The sequence below is a fragment of the Ursus maritimus genome, unplaced genomic scaffold, assembly GCF_017311325.1.
Source record: "Ursus maritimus isolate PB19 unplaced genomic scaffold, ASM1731132v1 scaffold_18, whole genome shotgun sequence".
NCBI lineage: Eukaryota > Metazoa > Chordata > Mammalia > Carnivora > Ursidae > Ursus > Ursus maritimus.
This window is the reverse complement of record NW_024424230.1, coordinates 50,554,907-50,573,307: the sequence shown is the minus strand read 5'-3', so window position 1 is coordinate 50,573,307 and position 18,401 is coordinate 50,554,907. Positions and strand designations below refer to the sequence as shown.

Genomic DNA, 18,401 nt, shown 5'->3' with positions numbered 1-18,401 from the left:
GGCACACAGCAGATTTTAAATAAATGTTTGAAGAGTGAATAGGTAAATGAAGAATTGACTCATATCCTCTTCTAGAATAAAAGGCATGTGATTTATGAACATTATTTTCATGGGCTTAGAGACATTTTTGGAAGGCAGCTATGCTCACCACTATACCACCAACGCTGCACGTAGAGACATTTTTGCTTATTTCTTGGTTCACTGCTAAATAATACAGGCTACCTTAAATCTGATTGAGAGAAACTGGAGTGTTACTGAATTGACATAAAGGGATGAGTGTGTTTTAGTAAAATGTCAATGCTACAAAGTTTTAACTCTTTAGCCAATTTATTCTATCCACTCAGTTTTTCTTAACAGGGATAGACCTTGACGAACGTCAGCTCTAAGTTGCCACTCTGGAAATGGGACGANTCTTTCCCTCTGGCATATTTTAGCTCTTCATTCCACAACTGCTGCTGTTCAGCCTCCAGGTCCTTGGTTAATTTATTAATGGTCTGCTGCAATTCATTTCTTTCATGATTTATTCTCTCGATGTCTGCAACTGAGTACTTCTGGTTATCAACAATGTTCTGTAGGCGAGTATTCTCCTGTTTCATTGTTTCATATTCTAGTTCTGTATTGAAGAAAACAAATTTGTTTAGTTCTTTCAATTCCTACAAAGAAATCGAGGCCATTATTTATTTATTTTTAAAACATTGTTGAGCCAGATTTTAGTTTTCTTAACTCAGTCTATATACCCAATGTAGGGCTCAAACTCACACCCCCAAGGTCAAGACTCGCATGCTCTACGGATTGAGTCAGTCAGGTGCCCTGATATCATTAATAGAGTTGATTAATATGTCTAAATTTCCAAGTTATGTAAATGTATATTTTTCTCTTCTCTTTTTGGGGATGATTCTATTTGATCCTACTTTGTTAACGTTCCTGAAAGATGATACAATTAAAGTTTTATGTTAGAAACTTACTTCCCTCTTGGCTTGCGTGATTTTCAGAAAGTGCTACATGAAAAAAATATGGCCCCACAAATAATTAGGATTAAGAATTATTACACTTAAGAGGGATAGTCTGCCAATGTTCACTTTAATTTTTAATTTTTTTTTTAAGATTTTATTTATTTATTTGACAGAGGGAGACAGCCAGCGAGAGAGAGAACACAAGCAAGGGGAGTGGGAGAGGAAGAAGCAGGCTCCTAGCGGAGAAGCCTGATGTGGGGCTTGATCCCAGAACGCTGGGATCACGCCCTGAGCCAAAGGCAGCCGCTTAACGACTGCGCCACCCAGGCACCCCGCCAACGTTCACTTTAAATGCTTTTAATACTCCAGCATGAGTCTCTGCTATGTCAGAAAACCCACAAGTTTTTCACAAATATAAAAATATTTATATTCAAATACATCACTTTATTCTTATTTCACTAACATTTTCAGTAGTTTGATCAAATATTAAGTAACTACTGTGGTTAAGTTCTCGTTCTATTTACCAAAATTTGTTTTTTTAAAAAAGATTTATTTATTTGAGAAAAAGAGAGCGTGAGTACAGGTGGGAGGGGCAAAAGGGGAGAGAATTGCAAGCAGACTCCACACTGAGCAAGCAGACTCCACACTGAGCGAGCAGCCTGACGTGGGCTCGATCTTGATCCCAGGACCCCAAAATCATGACCTGAGCTAAAACCAAGAGTCACACGCTTAACCGACTGTACCACCCGGGAGCCCATCTATTTACCAAAATTTGTAAGCAAGAATGACTATATTATTGTACTAAGACAAAATGGTACTTACAACCAGCAAATGATCATGCAAAGGGCAAGAAAAGTTATCAAACTTAAAATATTTGAGGTTATATAGAATGGTATTTTCCAACCTTTTGTTATTCATAGCTTATAAAGAATATGATAGTACTTTAAAGCAGGCTGGGATAGATGGATGAGAATACACATGACCAAAGGGGCCAAGACAATCATTCCATGGGCTGACAGGATCAAGATCTTGGCTTTGTTATAACTCATTTGTAGCATTGTACTTGGAAAGTTCCACACTTGAGCTCAAAATAAAAATTGCTGAAGTAAAACATTATACATTTATCACAGGAATCTGCACAAAAAATCCACAAGGTACATCTTTCTTTCTTTCCTTTTTCTTTTCTTTTCTTTTCTTTCTTCTTTCTTTCTTTCTTTCTCTCTCTCTTTCTCTTCCTTTTCTTTCTTCCTCCTTCCCTCCCTCCCTTCTTCCCCTCCTTCCTTCTTCCTCTCTTTATCTATCTATCTATCTATCTATCTATCTATCTATCTACCTACCTACCTACCTACCTACCTATATTTATACAGTTTAAATAGGTCTCTTTGATTCTTGGTCATGAGTGACTTTAATCCTTAAAGTTAAAATATTCAGAATAAAAACATCTTCGGTTAAATTATCAAATTATTATCTCAAACTAAATCAATCTGGAATTGCAAATAATTGCTAAAGGATCTCTCTCACATCTTTAGCTTGTAATTACTGGGAAAAAATTCTCACAAGAAAAGTAGGAAATACGAAAATTCTCTTGATATATACCAATGAGGAAGACAGAATATTATAAAGTATTGATTGCATTACAAATATATATATATATATATTTTTAAAGATTTTATTTATGTATTTGTCAAAGAGAGAGAGAGTGAGCACAGGCAGGGGGAGCAGCAGGCAGAGGGTGAAGCCCTGCTGAGCAAGGAGCCTGATGCAGAACTCGATTCCAGGACCCTGGGATCATGACCTGAGCGGAAGGTAGATGCTTAATCAAGTGAGCCACCCGGGTGTCCCTGCATTACAAATACTGCTATAATAAAAACTTAGTCCATGGCTTCTTGTCATCATGGAGAATAAACATTAGGGGCCACGTGTAAATTATTTAAAGGCTTGGTTTAGAGCAAATCTAATATATGTAATCAGAATTATTTGGAAAAAAATAAATTGATTTAAGCAAATACTTCATATAATTATTATCTTTAACTTGACAGATGGTTATGATTATATAGACTAAGCATTACATCAAATATCCTAAGGACTATCTACACAAATTCTACGTGGGACAGACACAGCCTGTAAAATCCTACAAGAATAAAACTGAAGCAGACAAACATCTAGAAAAATAGTACAGTAGGTCCATAGAGTTATTCATTTTGTAAAGTGCCACCCAGTGGCTCTGTGATTTATGTGATTTACTTTCCTTTGCTTTTCTTCTGGCAGTACAGAAATATCACTCCATGTGTTACAGTATTTTTAATTTTATGATTATGACTGATATGTGCTTATGAAAAACAAGGCCAGGCACACACAGGATATAAACATGCTTTCTTTAATTGGGCTTTTACTTCCAAAGAATTGTAGTACTTCCATCTTTCCATCTTACTTTTCAATCAGCTTAAGCTGCTAAGTGGCTTAGGAGGTAGTGAGGGAGGATAAGACAACTGTAGCAGACTGAAGCCAGCAGAGATTTAAGACTCTGGTTTATTAATTACAAGGTGGAATAGAATATATATTTATATCAGGCAGCATATGTTTTTAGGTTAGGTCCCTCTTGGCTTTAAAAAATCAGACAACTGAAAATATGTTAGAAGGTGTCGTAGGTTGAATAATGGTCACCCAAACATATGAAATCCTAATCCCTGAATCTGTAAACATTTCCTTCTTTGGTAAAGGGGTTTTTGCGAATGATTACATTAAATATTTTGAGACAAGATTGCCCTGGATTATCGAGTGGGTCCTAAATGCCATCATAAATGTCCTTAAAAGATAGAGGTTGAGAGAAACAGACACAAGCAGAAGAGGAGACACACATACAGAGAAAAGGCAATGTGAGGATAAAGGTAGAACGTGGAGTGACATGGCCAAAAGCTCAGGAATATCATCAGATAACAGAAGCTGGAAGAGACAAGAAATGAATTCTCCCCTAGAGTCCATGGGGGAAGCTTGGCTGTGCTAAATTTTGGAATTCTGGCCTTTAGAACAAATTTCTATTGTTCTAATCTACCAAATTTGTGGTATTTTTCTACAGCAGCCTCAGAAAACTAATACATGTAGAAGGCATTGAAAACTTGGTGTCCTGCTATAGCCATTCACCATTAAAGAAAAAATGATATGGATGACAAAGCTGTCTCCGTATGTGATAAACCCCGGGCAGGTCCCCATTCTAGTCTGAAATGTCCTCTTTTTTGCATTGGTTGTGCTTACCTACTCTAGAGATTTCTTCATCAAGACCATTCAATTTCTGGTCAAGAATGGCTGAATGAGACTCCAAATTGCTCATGTATGCCTGATATTTTTGAACATCTGCTTGTAAGGAAGTTTTCAATTTTCTCAATGACTCTAGACGATTCTTTAAAAGAAAAAAAAAACATATTATTCTAATTGATAACCATTCCTTTACTTGAAAATAACACAATATTATTTAAATTCATCTTGGAGAAAGGTATATTAGCGTTTCTTTTCCCTTTTAGAGGGAGCCAAAGAACTAAAAGGGAACTTTGCTGTTATTACTTAATTAAGAAGATGTACTTTCCAGGAAGTCAGTTTGGGATACAAAAAGTCAAGGGCCAGAATGAAAAAGCACAAACATTTAAAATCTGATGTTTTACGAACAGTCTAGGCACCTCAGTAATATAATACCCCAAATAAAATTAGGTATCTGGATATTATCATTTAGCTTTTAGAAAGCCCTTAGAATACAGTATATTATATAAACCCACTTACCACCATTCCCTTTTCACTAACTACATAACTCAGGGCTTCTTGTAAATTGTGCTCCCCAGAGGTGTGTAACATGGGGATCTTGTTCAAAAGATCTTTTTGGTCTTATGTAAATAGGTAAGACTCTTTCATCATATTCTGAACACCATTAGTTCAAGACTGATAGATCACAAGGGAAAACAAAGCTCTAGAGATACCAAACATGTTTTCATGGGGAGTTCTGTCCTATGTAAAAAAAAAATTAACTTTTAAGAAGCTTATTTTGTTAATTTTTTTTTTGGATAAAGAAACAGCTGGTATTCTCTAAGGAGATCCAAGAGTCCAAAAGAGCTAAGTATATAAGCCTATTGATGAAATAAGCATGTTTACTAACCGGTTCTTTTTCTCTTTCTTGTTCCAATCTTGCAATCTGTTCATTCAATGCTTTGTTTTTTGCTGCTAATGATTCCAGCTTGGAAGCATCTACATTAAATAAATCCTCTGGAGAGAAAACCCCAGAACTTAGTAAGATTTCAATTCTGCCTAGAAACATTTTCCCCCCAGGTCTTCACCATTCCTCTATCCCTTATTACCTTTAGTCTCTGCTCAAAATGCTACCAGTGAAGGATAGCTTACCCTCTAAAACAGCAAACCTTTCCCTTCACTACACTTTCTACCCTCTTACCCTGCTTTATTTTTGTTCGTATCACTTATCACCCTTTGAATGATAGTTGTTTATTTTATTATTATCTCTAGTAGAGGTAACCTCATAGGGCAGGGATTTTCTAGCTCTTATTCATTACTGTATCCTCAGTGCCTAAATAGTGGCTTGCCCACTGTAGGTATACAATAAATATTATGTGAATAAATGAATTCACCAAATGCTTTTTATATTAGATCACTATGAATTTTCCTCTTTTAAAATGAAACATCATTTACTTTGCTCTCTTTCTTATGTCGACAAGCTGAAATTGTCCTATTATTTCAGGAAGATACATCCATTGGGAACATAGGGGAAATGCTTTCACCTTTTGTGCTGATAGTGGCAAGGTGATATTTTCCTGTTTTGATTGATTTCATTGGAGAAATAGTTTTACACATCTTAAACTTATCTGTTTTACCTACCATTCTACCATTTTACATACGAGACTACCTTAATAAAAGAAAAAAAATTAAACTAATTCCTCTGGAACATTTTAGAGTTAGCTAGTAAATACTGAATGTCCCTAGGTTATAACAGAGTGGAAACACCATAAAGAATTTCTTTCTTTGGAAATATTATGGTCCATTAACTGCCTGCCACACATTTTGAAGGGACCTTAGGTCTTTTGACTAATTGGTACTTTAATTTCTCAAACAGTAAAGCATGAATATCATAGGAATATCACAGGAATAACATGTGCTGATTATCTTCTGTGTTCCTGGTAGTGTTTGATACTTTATGTACATGGCCACCTAGTCTTGCAAAACTTCGTTAGACAGGTTAAGTAATTTGTTAAGGTCATGTAGCCAGGAAAAGATTTTGCCTCAGGTCTGACTCCAAAATTGGTATTCTTTCTGCTTAATTATCACTTCCCGCCACCAAAGAAACAATGAAGACAAAAATTAGTAGGCATCCAAACACATTTAGAGTAGCTCATACAAACACTGGGTGTGGTAAAATGAGCTACAACTCCATGAACAGAGTTTAATACATGACTGATAGCAAGCACACGAGGAATGAGAGCACTTACTCAGCTTTGACTGCAACTCCGCATTCATCTCTTCAAAACTGTCAGCACCAGTCATGAAACTCTCATAGCATTTTATGGTGTAGTCCAAAAACAACTGATTGGGTTAAGCAGATTTAAAAACAAAGCTATTATTCTCTATTTAGTTTGTTCCATTTTTCTAAGTGAAAATTTAAATTTGAATTAAAAAAAGAAAAGTCAGGAATACTAAGTAGTTATAAGAACTCCTATAAATGAAACACAAACCTATGATACATCATTAATTATGCTGCACAGACTTAGTCTGCTGCTTCTAATGTGAATGAGAATAATAAAGAATACTTAAATTTGGATAAAGGTGATAATTAGCAAACAGTAAAGAAACCATACCTTCAGAATTCTGAGGTCAAACAAGGAAGCTTATTAATAAATATAATTCAACATAAAATGCACATTTATCTTTATGTAATCAACCTTATGAGAAATTTAAATGAACTGATGATGACCTAAGTCCAATTAATCTAAGTCTAGCTGTGAAAACCAGAATGAAGGCTGTAGTTACACTGTAACTTCAGTCTAAAAAAAATGGCATGGTTAGTAGAAATCTAAATAGTAGAATATTAGCATTCTTAATATTTATCCAAGAGAAAGTAACACTATTTTTTGCAGTTATGAGGTGCTTTGGTCACTGAAGATGCATGCTTTGTTAGGAGGTGAGGATGGCTGATTAGAATTTTCCAAAGCCTATATGAAATAAATATCCCTCAAGACAAACCAATTCCCTTTGCACTGATTCTCTGCTAACTAAGCAACCTCCATATTACTTGGTTGATATGGAAAGGGTACCCTGAATAGGCAGTATGAGTATTCCTGTAACTGGAAAGTTATATCACTGATGATAAATTAATATATTTTTATTCTATTTCAGATCATTTCTTTAAGCTTGGTCAATTTTGATTTTGCAGATTAAAAAACAAATTAAATTTCTGCAGTCAAATGCTCTGCTACTAAGCAGCACAAAGGTGAGTTTCAGAATCTGGTGAAACTGGGTACTTTGATAACCTTTAATTTAAAATACTTTTTTATAATACTTTATACAGAACGGCACTTTATAATTTCCAAAGTGCTGCTCTGTATATTGTCATTTGAAATAATAGCTAAAATAGTAAGAATAACTTTTACTGGTTTAACCTTTAGGATAAATGTCAAAAAATTTAATATTTAATAAGTGGTATATTTGGCTGAAAAATGAGGTATAGATAAATCTAGTCCAGCGCACATATTGCAATATGGGAGGAGAATTCTCTCAAGAGTAGGATCAAAGGCTTTCTAACTGCTTCTCCAGCAGGGGTCAATGCTGAAGTAGTAAAAGGTATTGTTACTCTGTTAAAAAAAAAAAAAAAAAAAGTAATGGTACCTCTTTGAACTATTTCCCAGGTAGTAATAAAAAATGAGACTAAAGTTTCTTGCCGTTTTCTTTTTATGTCAAATGCTCCAAAGAGTGTAGATTGGAATTAGTGCAGAAAATAGTTTTTCTTTTTAGGGACCTGCATGGCGATTGATCTTTTACATGTGCTAGGGCACATTAATGTTTAATATCAATACTATAAATCACTTCCTTGGAGTTGCTGTTTGCTCCATTTAGACACATAAATTTGCCTATTTTAGGAAATAGGGTGGGGTTAGTTACATAGTTTAGGCTCCAATAAAGTATGGCTTGGGAACCAGCTTAGACCATGTTTACTTTTATCTCAATTCCTTTTGGCAGTGGTAACTCAGATCTAAGTGGTAATACGCCTAACTAAAAAGGCCAAAACAAACATAACACCTGTATGTAATATTTTAAGACTCAAAGACTTATGCTTCATATTGACAAAGAATTATACTAGACTTATGTTGCAGTATTGATATCTTCATTCTAAAAGGTAGGCAAGAAAAGAAACGCTACATTTATATATAAAACAATAACATGCTATGATTTAATTCCAATTTCCATGCATTTTTTTACTTAGTTAACATTTTTATTTATATTTATTTTTTAAAAAAGATTTATTTCAGAGAGACAGCGAGCAACAACAAGCATGAAAGCATGTGGCTGCACAAGTGGGAGGAGGGGCAGAGAGGGAGGGAGAAAGTCTCAAGCAGAATCCAAGCTGAGCATGGAGCCAGATGCGGGACTCGATCCCATGACCCTGAGATCATGACCTGAGCTGGACGCTTAACCAACTGCACCACACAGGTGCCCCACTTGGTTAACATTTTAAATTTCTATGCCTACTTAATTTTAAGAAAATACAGTGTGACTCCGAGACTAAATCTATTGAAAAATTCAATTTTAGAAGTTTTTCGGGAAGCAAAAAGACAAACTCTACAAAAGTGTATATTAATTTCTTTTTTTTTTCTTTAAAGATTTTTACTTATATTTGTGAGAGAGAAAGAGCAAGAGAGCACGAGCAGGGGGAGAGGCAGAGAGAGAAGCAGAACCCCTGCTGAGCAAGGAGCCCAAGGCAGGGCTTGACCCCAGGACCATGGGATCACTACCCGAGCCAAAGGCAGACACTTAACTGACTGAGCCACCCACATGCCCAACTATATTAATTTCAATAGTGACACAGTTAATAATACCAAGATAACTCTAATGTTTGTGGTAGTGTAAGGTACCTTATTATGCATAATTCCATCTTCAGTTTCTTCTCCCCAAGGCTGTCCATCATCAAATAAAGGTGAGCTTTCTTTCATGGCATTATGCAACTAGTAAGTACACAAGCAACATATTTAAGTCGATGAAACGTGAGGAAAACACATAGCTTTCATGTTTGTAACATTTGTTTTAGTGTCATTTTTAGAAGCATTTACATTATTGCATGACTGAAAGTCTCTAGAGAGGTCATTTTATTGAGCATTAAAATGTAATCCTTTTGATATTTTAGTAAATAAATTCTTTTTTAGAATTAAAAAAGGATGGATTACATATTTAGTTCTATAAAATATGCTGATCTTTATGCTACTAGTAATTGAGAGCATAAACACACATTTTAATGCAACTCTTGAGAATCTAAAAAAAAAACCTGCCACATAAAAGGTGAGCCAAAAAGGATTATTTCTCTTTTATATGAACTCAAGTTCAGTGCTTAAATGTTATGTACAGACTCCTTTAGTATGTATAAATATGAACTTCAGATTGATTACAATGTGAAATATTCAGAAACAATTGTCTAAGCTTGAAAGTGATAACAGAGAATACATTACAGCAAAACAGTCAGATGTTTATAATGGTAAGCTAAAAGCAAAATGGCTAAAGGTTTTTAAGGCAAAGAAATTCCATTTTGGAACACCTAGTCATATAAATTGTTTTAAAAATACAACCTTCCAAACATGAAAAAATAACTAGAAAATGTAAATGAAACTGCTATGAAATGTAAAAATATAAATGTGTATCTAGTTAATGCACATTAAGCTTCCAAGAAAAGCACCATGCATTAGGAATGAAAAGGACGACGTGATTTCTGTTAAAAATATTTCATTAATTTTTCTTATCCTAGGACCTACATATCAGAATCCCAAGTTCTTAGCCCAGAGTTTCTTGCCATATCTACTTCTTTCCTATTCCAAAGATACTCATATAAGACTTTTTGTACACCAAAGGTGAATGCAGGCAAACTCTACTAACTCATCCTTTACCACTTCTTCCTTTGACAAGGCCTCAGGTAACAATCAGATTTAAGTAAGTCTGAAAGACATGTGGGGCAGAGCCCAAGATTAAGAACAGAATCTTCTACCTTGTTATCAGGGTAGATAAAGACGGTGTTTCTGTTGCTTTGTCAAAGGTCCATGTGAAAATTTTTGATACTCCACAAAGACAAAAAAAAGATCCTTATAGAGGGCCAAACAACTCACCAGGAGCTGTATAAAAGAATACTACAAGAATTGAAAGTTCTTCTGAACTGAGGTTTGGTTGAAACAGTTTCAACCTGAAATTGTAGAGATAATCAGAAATATGGATTTGAGTAATATTTTTTCAGTAAAACATCATATTTTCCAGTATACCACTTCTCTATATAGTGAAATATAAGAGAGGAGAAAAGGACTCAGAAGGCCTGAGCCTGCCCCTCTGCCCAGGAAGGGGAATTAATCGATAGCCCCACCTGAGCTAAGAGCCTGGAAGGCAGAACTGATCATCCACTGAGCAAAGCTATAGCTAGTTACCTTATTTGGACAGGAAACTTGGGGCATGTGTTGCTTTAAGTCAAGACCACAAAGAACCCTTGGGGCCTGTTCTCCTGCTCTGCTCAGGCAGGAGAACTAATTCACAACCTTACCCATGGCTAGTACAGCTTCTGGCCCTGTCCAAGCTGGAAGCCTAGCTGGAGCACCTGGAAAACTGCCTGGCTCAGGATCAGGTGAAGAAAGGCTGGCTGGGGCTTTGATCAGAACCAAGTCAGCAACCCTGTCTGGCCAGAGTCTGGTGCACAGGTTTGCCTGATTAACTTCCCAAGAAGAATCTTGCCAGCCTTGGGGTCTGTTTTGTCTCCTTCCTCCTCTCTGGTAAGGAATCTAATCTATAGCCCTGCCCACTGCTGAATACAGCCTCCAACCCTGCTAACCAGGAAACCTTACCAGAGCTCATGGGAATCTCAATAGTCCACCCTCTAGCACTAGGTACAGCAGCAGTTGAGTGGAGAACCTGCTCAGTGGCTCTGCTTCTGTAGACCCAAGACAGTAGAATTGTTATTAGGGGAGCCAAGCATGCAATTCTGATTTGATTCTTGCTGGCCATGAGGCTTGGTCTGAAGCCCAGTGGGACAGGGAAGATAATTTATGGTGCTGTCCAAAGCTGAATACAGTCTTGAACCCCACCTGACCAGAAAACCTAACCAGAGCACCTGGGAATATGTGTAACCCACCTGACAACTCTGATTATAGTGGCAGTGGAATGAAGAATCTGGCTGGTGGCACTATCATCTGTAGGGCTGGGATGGTGGCCTGTTAGGTCAGGGAACTTGGAGCATAGTTCTGCTTAATTTGAACCCCAAACGAGAGCCTTTCTAATCTTGAAGCATGTATGGGGGCCCCCTCCCAGGCATGGAAACTAAATTGCAGTTTTGCCAGCTGCTTTTTACAGCCTTCAGCCCGCCTGACCAGGAAACCTAACCAGAGTATATGCGATGCTGTGTAGCTCATCCTACAGTCTTACAGTGACACTTGAAGAGAGAGCACAGCTCATGGCCTTCCTTGTATGTAGAGCAAAACAAGTGGTGGCTCCTTCTGTTCAGGGAATTCAGCATATACTCACACCATTGGTTTGGGACTCTAAATGAGCCATTAGGCTTTGGGGCTGTTCTACTGCACCAGGGCAGGGAAGTTAATTTATAGCACTTCCTATTGCTGAGTATGGTACCCAGGCCCAACTATCCAGGAAATCGTGGGGTCTACCCTATAGCCTCACTTGGGCAGGGAACCACGCCAGCAACTGTATCATTTGATGATGATCTGTTCTCAAATAGTAGCACTTCCCTCTCTCCTAACCTCACAGCTTGGGCAGTGACCTTTCCCAAACACAGACCCTGATAAAAGCCCCACCTGCCCAAGCACATTACCAGCTGATACATCTAAAAACCCAATCTGAGCTGACTGGTAAAGAACTGTCTCTACCAAAGAGAACCTGTCAAATGTGGGAGAAGAGACCACTTACTCAAAGATGCAGGTATCATCATAAGGAATCAATGATCATGAAAAATAAAGTAAACATGACACTACCAAAGATAACTAATAAAGCTCCAATTAACTGACCCTACAGAAATGGAGATATATGAACTAAATCAGAATAATCCTCTCAAAGATGTTAAGTAAACTACAAGAACACACAGCCAACTAAACAAAGTTAGAAAAACAATGTATGAACAAAACAAGAAATTCAACGAATAAACAGAAAGTATAAAAAAAATCAAATGAGAGGTGAAAAAAAAGACTGATCTAAAGAATTAAATAGAGAGCTTCAAAATCAAAGTCAACCATGCAGAAGAAGGAATCAGTGAGCTAGAGGACAGGACATTTGAAATTGTCCAGTCACAGAAACAGAAAGAAAAAAGAATGAAAAAAAGTGAAGAAAGTCTACGGGACTTATGGATCATCATCAAATGATACAGTATCTGCATTATGGAAATCTCAAAAGGAGAAGAGAAAGAAAAGGGGACAGAAAGTATAAAGCAATAAGAGACTTAAAGCAATAAGAGATGAAAGTATAAAGTATAAAAGTATAAAAAGAAAGCATAAAGCAATAAGAGACTTAAAGCAGTAAGAGATGAAAACTTCCCAAACATAGGAAGAAAAATGGACATCCAGATTCATGAAGCCCACAGGACCCCAAACAGGGCTATGTTGACACATATTATAATCAAATTGTCAAAAATCAAGACAAAGAATTTTGAAAGCGGCAAGAGAAAAGGAAGAAGTTACATACAAGAAAACCTCAATACGACTATTGGTGGAATAGAAATTTTTTAGGCCAGGAAAGAAAGGGATGGCATAGTCAAAATATTGAAAGGAAAAAAACTGTCAACCCAAAATACTGTATCTGGCAAAACTGCCCTTCAGAAATGAGGGAGAGATACAGACTTTCCAAAATAAAAGCTGAGGGAGTTCATTACCACAAGACCTGCCTTACAAGGAAAGTTACAGGGAATTCTTTGAGTAGAAGAAAAAGATGCTAATTAACATTATAAAAACATATGAAGGAAGTGTAAAACTCATTGGTAACAATAAACATACAAAGTCTGCTTTTTTTTTTTTTTAAAGATTTTATTTATTTATTTGACAGAGATAGAGACAGCCAGCGAGAGAAGGAACACAAGCAGGGGGAGTGGGAGAGGAAGAAGCAGGCTCATAGCGGAGGAGCCTGATGTGGGACTCGATCCCGGAACGCCGGGATCACGCCCTGAGCCGAAGGCAGATGCTTAACCACTGTGCCACCCAGGCGCCCCCAAAGTCTGCTTTTCTAATACAGTGGTGTGTAATTCACTTATGACTCTAGTTTAATAGTTAAAAAATAAATGTATTAAAAAGAACCATAACTGCAATAACATATTATTGGAAACACGATATAAAAAAGTATATAAACTGTAACATCTATAACCTAAAATGTAAAAGGGAGAAGTGACAGTATAAAGTTTATGAATGTTATTGAAGCTATCAGTTTAAAATAGAATGTTATAGCTGTTTTTTTTTTTTTCCCCTTAAATTAGGCTCTACACCCAGCATGGAGCCTGATGTGGGGCTTGAACTCATGACCCTGAGATCAAGACCTGAGCTGAGATCGAGAGTCGGCTGCTTAACCAACCGAACTACCCAGGCACCCTGAATGTTATAGTTTTACAGATATTTTATGTAAGCCTCATGATAATCACAAGGGAAAAACATGAAGTAGATACATAAAAAAATGATAGTCAAAGTATGCTGATACCAAAGATCATCAAATTCCTAAAGAAGACAGAATAAGGACCACACAGAACAATAGATCTACAAAACAGAAGACTATGAACAAGATGGCAATAAGCCCTTACCTATGGATAATTACTTTAAGTGTAAATGGATTAAACTTAGCAACCAAAAGACACAGAATGACTAAATGGACAAAAATAAGATCCAAAAATAAGATCCTACAAGAGACTCACTTTATTTAGTTTTAGAGACACAGACTGAGAGTGAAGGGATGAAAAAGATATACCAGACAAAATAGACCTTAAACTAAAAATGGTAGAAGAGACAACAAAGGTCATTACATAATGATAAAAGGGTCAATCCATCAAGAAGATAAAACATTTGTAAATATTTATGCAACCAACATGGAAGCATCTAAATATATAAAGCAAATACTAATAGAAGTAAAAGAAATAACAGCAATACAATAATAGTTGGAAGATTTTAATACCACACTCTTAACAATGGGGAGATCATCCAGACAGAAAATAAATAAACAGCAATTTGAACAACACTACAGACCAAATGGACTCAACAGACATATACAGAACATATCCAACAAGAGCAAAATATACATTTTTCTCATGTGTACAAGGAATATTTTCTAGGAGAGATCATAAGTCATAAGACAAAGTCTTAGTATGATTCAAAAAGAAAATATACCAAGTATCTTCTCTAACCAAAATGGTATGAAACTAGAAATCAACAATAGAAAGAAAACTGGAAAAGTCATGGGAACACGGCAGTTAAATATTACTCTCATGAACAACAAATGTAGCAAAGCAGAAATTAAAGGGGAAATGAAAAATTATCTTGAGACAAATGAAAATGGAAACAACATACCAAACTTACAGGATGTAGCAAAAGCAGTTTAAAGAGGGAAGTTTTTAGCTATAAATGCATAATAAAGAACCTAACTTTACACCTCAACGAAGTAGAAAGAGAAGACCAAAATACACCCAAAGTTAGCAGAAAGAAGGAAATAATAAATACAAAGAAGTTATAAAAATACTATGGAAAAAAGTGGAGGATTTTTTTTTTTTAAACATCAGAGACTAAAGGAGGTCAGCCTAAGTCTGGCTAAATTTCTAGGATTCTGTTAAGTAGGAGAGATAATTAGAACAAGAAACCTATGGTGTCAGTGATTCTTACAATCTCTCATTGATTCTTATAGTGTTCAGTTCTACCACCTCAAGGAAACCAAGACAGCAAGGAGGAAATTTCAACCTATATAATAAACTTGGAGGCATCTCAAGAGTCTCTCCCCAGCAGAAGCCAAAGCAGGTACTCCGTTAGCTTCTGAATCACTGTGGAAATGCTATCTCCTAACCACATATGAATGACATAAGCTATTTAGTGAAACAAGGGTAAAGTGTTCTACTGACAACAGACGTATTTGCTGGTGGGAAAAGAGAGGTAGTTATCCAATATCCATAGATATCACTGAGGAGAAACAAATTGAAAGCACAGATGTTATATACAAAGTTCAGTAAAATGTGAATTGTATTAATGGACTATGGTATTGGATTTCTACTCCTATCTTGATAATGGTGGTGCTGACAGTACTGAGATATCTTCTGGGTCAAAATTCATCCACCTAGTGCCTGCCTATATTTTGTTAAGGGATTGTCTATGGCCAAGAAAATGTCAGGAGGACAGGATTCCAGCACTAAGGACAGGAAACTCAGAAACTATAAAATGAAGAAATTGAATTAGACCAAAGATTTGTATTTCTCAACAGTCAAAATACAGCACATAAATCAAAAGGGAAAAAATATTTGTACCATATCCATATGAGCTAATTACCCCAAATTGACTGTTTTTGATGTTCAAAATGGTGCTCCTACAAATCAATAAGAAAACAGAAAAATGGCAAAAGACACAAATAGGCAATAATAAGTGTGAAATATGTTCAAGTGGAGAAAACTGAAAATATGAAAAAAATCATGTTTTTACTCATTCACTTAAAATATTGATAAACTTAATATATAAGATTAATTTATAAAGGTTAAAATTTACAGAAGAAAAAAAATATATACATAAAATAGGACAAAAAAGCCCACAAGAAATATCAATGACAAACCATACAAAAAGACAATTGCTTTAATAATATATATTTTAACAAGCTATTTTTTCACCTTTCAAATGGTAAAGATTTCAAAATGATATGGATGACATGGGAAAATGTATATGCTCGTGCATTGTTGAGGAGCTTTAAACTGGTACAAGTTTTCTGAAGGGAAATTTGTCAATATATATCAAAAGTTAAAAGAAAAACCCAATAATTTGTGCAGCAAAAATGCACCTTTAAAATTGTAGCCCAAGGAAATGTTTTACATTGTTGTCTTTGAGTTGTGGGATTATGGGTATACCACTTTCTGTGTATTTCTGTATTTTCCAAAAATTTTTTGCATGAATATGGATTTTAGTTAAAAAAGGGAAAAAACCCAAAGTAATGTTATGTATATAAATGGGGGAAATAATTCCTTTTTTTTAAAGCTTCAAAACCTAATGAAAACAAATAATTTCCTTGCCAGTGTGGTAATTCCTTACTCTCACCTCTAGAAGCATTTGTTAATAGTGTGAAGAACTTAAAATCAAATGTGCTTTGAAAAATGAAAAGCGATGCAGACTTTGAGATAGCTAGCAAAAGACAGACTGAATGAAAAGCCTACAGCGAATATCATTCTCAACGGCGAAAAGCTGAAAGCCTTTCCCTTAAGATCAGGAACACGACAAGGATGCCCACTCTCGCCATTATTATTCAGCATAGTACTAGAAGTCCTTGCAACAGCCATTAGACAACAAAAAGGGATAAAAGGTATCCAAATCGGCAAAGAAGAAGTCAAACTGTCTCTCTTCACAGATGACATGATACTCTATATAGAAAACCCAAAAGACTCCAAAACCAAAAGAAAAGAAATTATAGAGCAAAATTAACTTAACCAGAGACGTAAAGGACCTATATTCTAGAAACTATAAATCACTCTTGAAAGACATTGAGGAAGACATAAAAAGATGGAAAGATATTCCATGCTCATGAATCGGAAGAATTAACATAGTTAAAATGTCCATGCTACCCAGAGCAATCTACACTTTCAATGCTATCCCGATCAAAATACCAAGGACATTTTTCAAAGAACTGGAACAAACAGTCCTTAAATTTGTATGGAAACAGAAAAGGCCCCGAATCTCCAAGGAACTGTTGAAAAGGAAAAACAAAGCTGGGGGCATCACAATGCCGGATTTCGAGCTGTACTACAAAGCTGTGATCACAAAGACAGCATGGTACTGGCACAAAAACAGACACATAGACCAATGGAACAGAATAGAGAACCCAGAAATGGACCCTCGGCTCTTTGGGCAACTAATATTTGATAAAGCAGGAAAAAACGTCCGGTGGGAAAAAGACAGTCTCTTCAATAAATGGTGCTGGGAAAATTGGACAGCTACATGCAAGAGAATGAAACTTGACCACTATCTCACACCATACACAAAAATAAACTCCAAATGGATGAAAGACCTCGATGTGAGACAGGAATCCATCAAAATTCTAGAGGAGAACATAGGCAGCAACCTCTACGACATCGGCCAAAGCAACCTTTTTCATGACACATCCCCAAAGGCAAGAGAAACAAAAGATAAAATGAATTTATGGGACTTCATCAAGATTAAAAGTTTCTGCACAGCCAAGGAAATAGTCAGAAAAACTAAGAGGCAGCCCACGGAATGGGAGAATATATTTGCAAATGACACTACAGATAAAAGACTTGTATCCAAGATCTACAAAGGACCTCTCAAACTCAATACACGTGAAACAAATAATCAAATCAAAATATGGGCAGAAGATATGAACAGACACTTTTCCAATGAAGACATACAAATGGCTAAAAGACACGTGAAAAAATGTTCAAAATCATTAGCCATCAGGGAAATTCAAATCAAAACCACCTTGAGATACCACTTTACACCAGTGAGAATGGCAAAAATTGACAAGGCAAGAAACAACAATTGTTGGAGAGGATGTGGAGAAAGGGGGTCCCTCTTACACTGTTGGTGGAATGCAAGTTGGTACAGCCACTCTGGAAAACAGTGTGGAGGTCCCTTAAAAAGTTAAAAATTGAGCTACCCTATGACCCAGCCATTGCCCTACTGGGTATTTACCCCAAAGATACAGACGTAGTGAAGAGAAGGGCCACATGCACCCCAATGTTCATAACAGCATTGTCCAGAATAGCTAAATTGTGGAAGGAGCCGAGATGCCCTTCAACAGATGACTGGATGAAGCAGATGTGGTCCATATATAAAATGGAATATTACTCAGCCATTAGAAAGAATGATTACTCAACATTTGCAGCAACATGGACGGGACCGGAGGAGATTATGCTAAGTGAAATAAGTCAAGCAGAGAAAGACAATTATCATATGGTTTCACTCATTTATGGAACATAAGAAATAGGAAGACCGGTAGGAGAAGGAAGGGAAGAATGAAGGGGGGGCAATCAGAAGTGGGAAT

The 18,401-nt window shown here is 36.3% G+C and overlaps 1 protein-coding gene across 1 annotated transcript in view; it reads right to left on the bottom strand.

Moving 5' to 3' along the window:
- The window catches only part of NDC80 (NDC80 kinetochore complex component), a 54,097-nt gene that overhangs the window by 27,311 nt on the left and 8,385 nt on the right, over nt 1-18,401 (bottom strand). The window contains exons 7-11 of the mRNA XM_040632684.1: nt 9,071-9,160; nt 6,434-6,527; nt 5,095-5,201; nt 4,206-4,350; nt 409-613 (exon numbers count right to left, since the gene is read on the bottom strand). Coding sequence (XP_040488618.1) covers nt 409-613; nt 4,206-4,350; nt 5,095-5,201; nt 6,434-6,527; nt 9,071-9,160 — 641 coding nt within the window. The remainder of the gene's footprint in view (nt 1-408; nt 614-4,205; nt 4,351-5,094; nt 5,202-6,433; nt 6,528-9,070; nt 9,161-18,401) is intronic.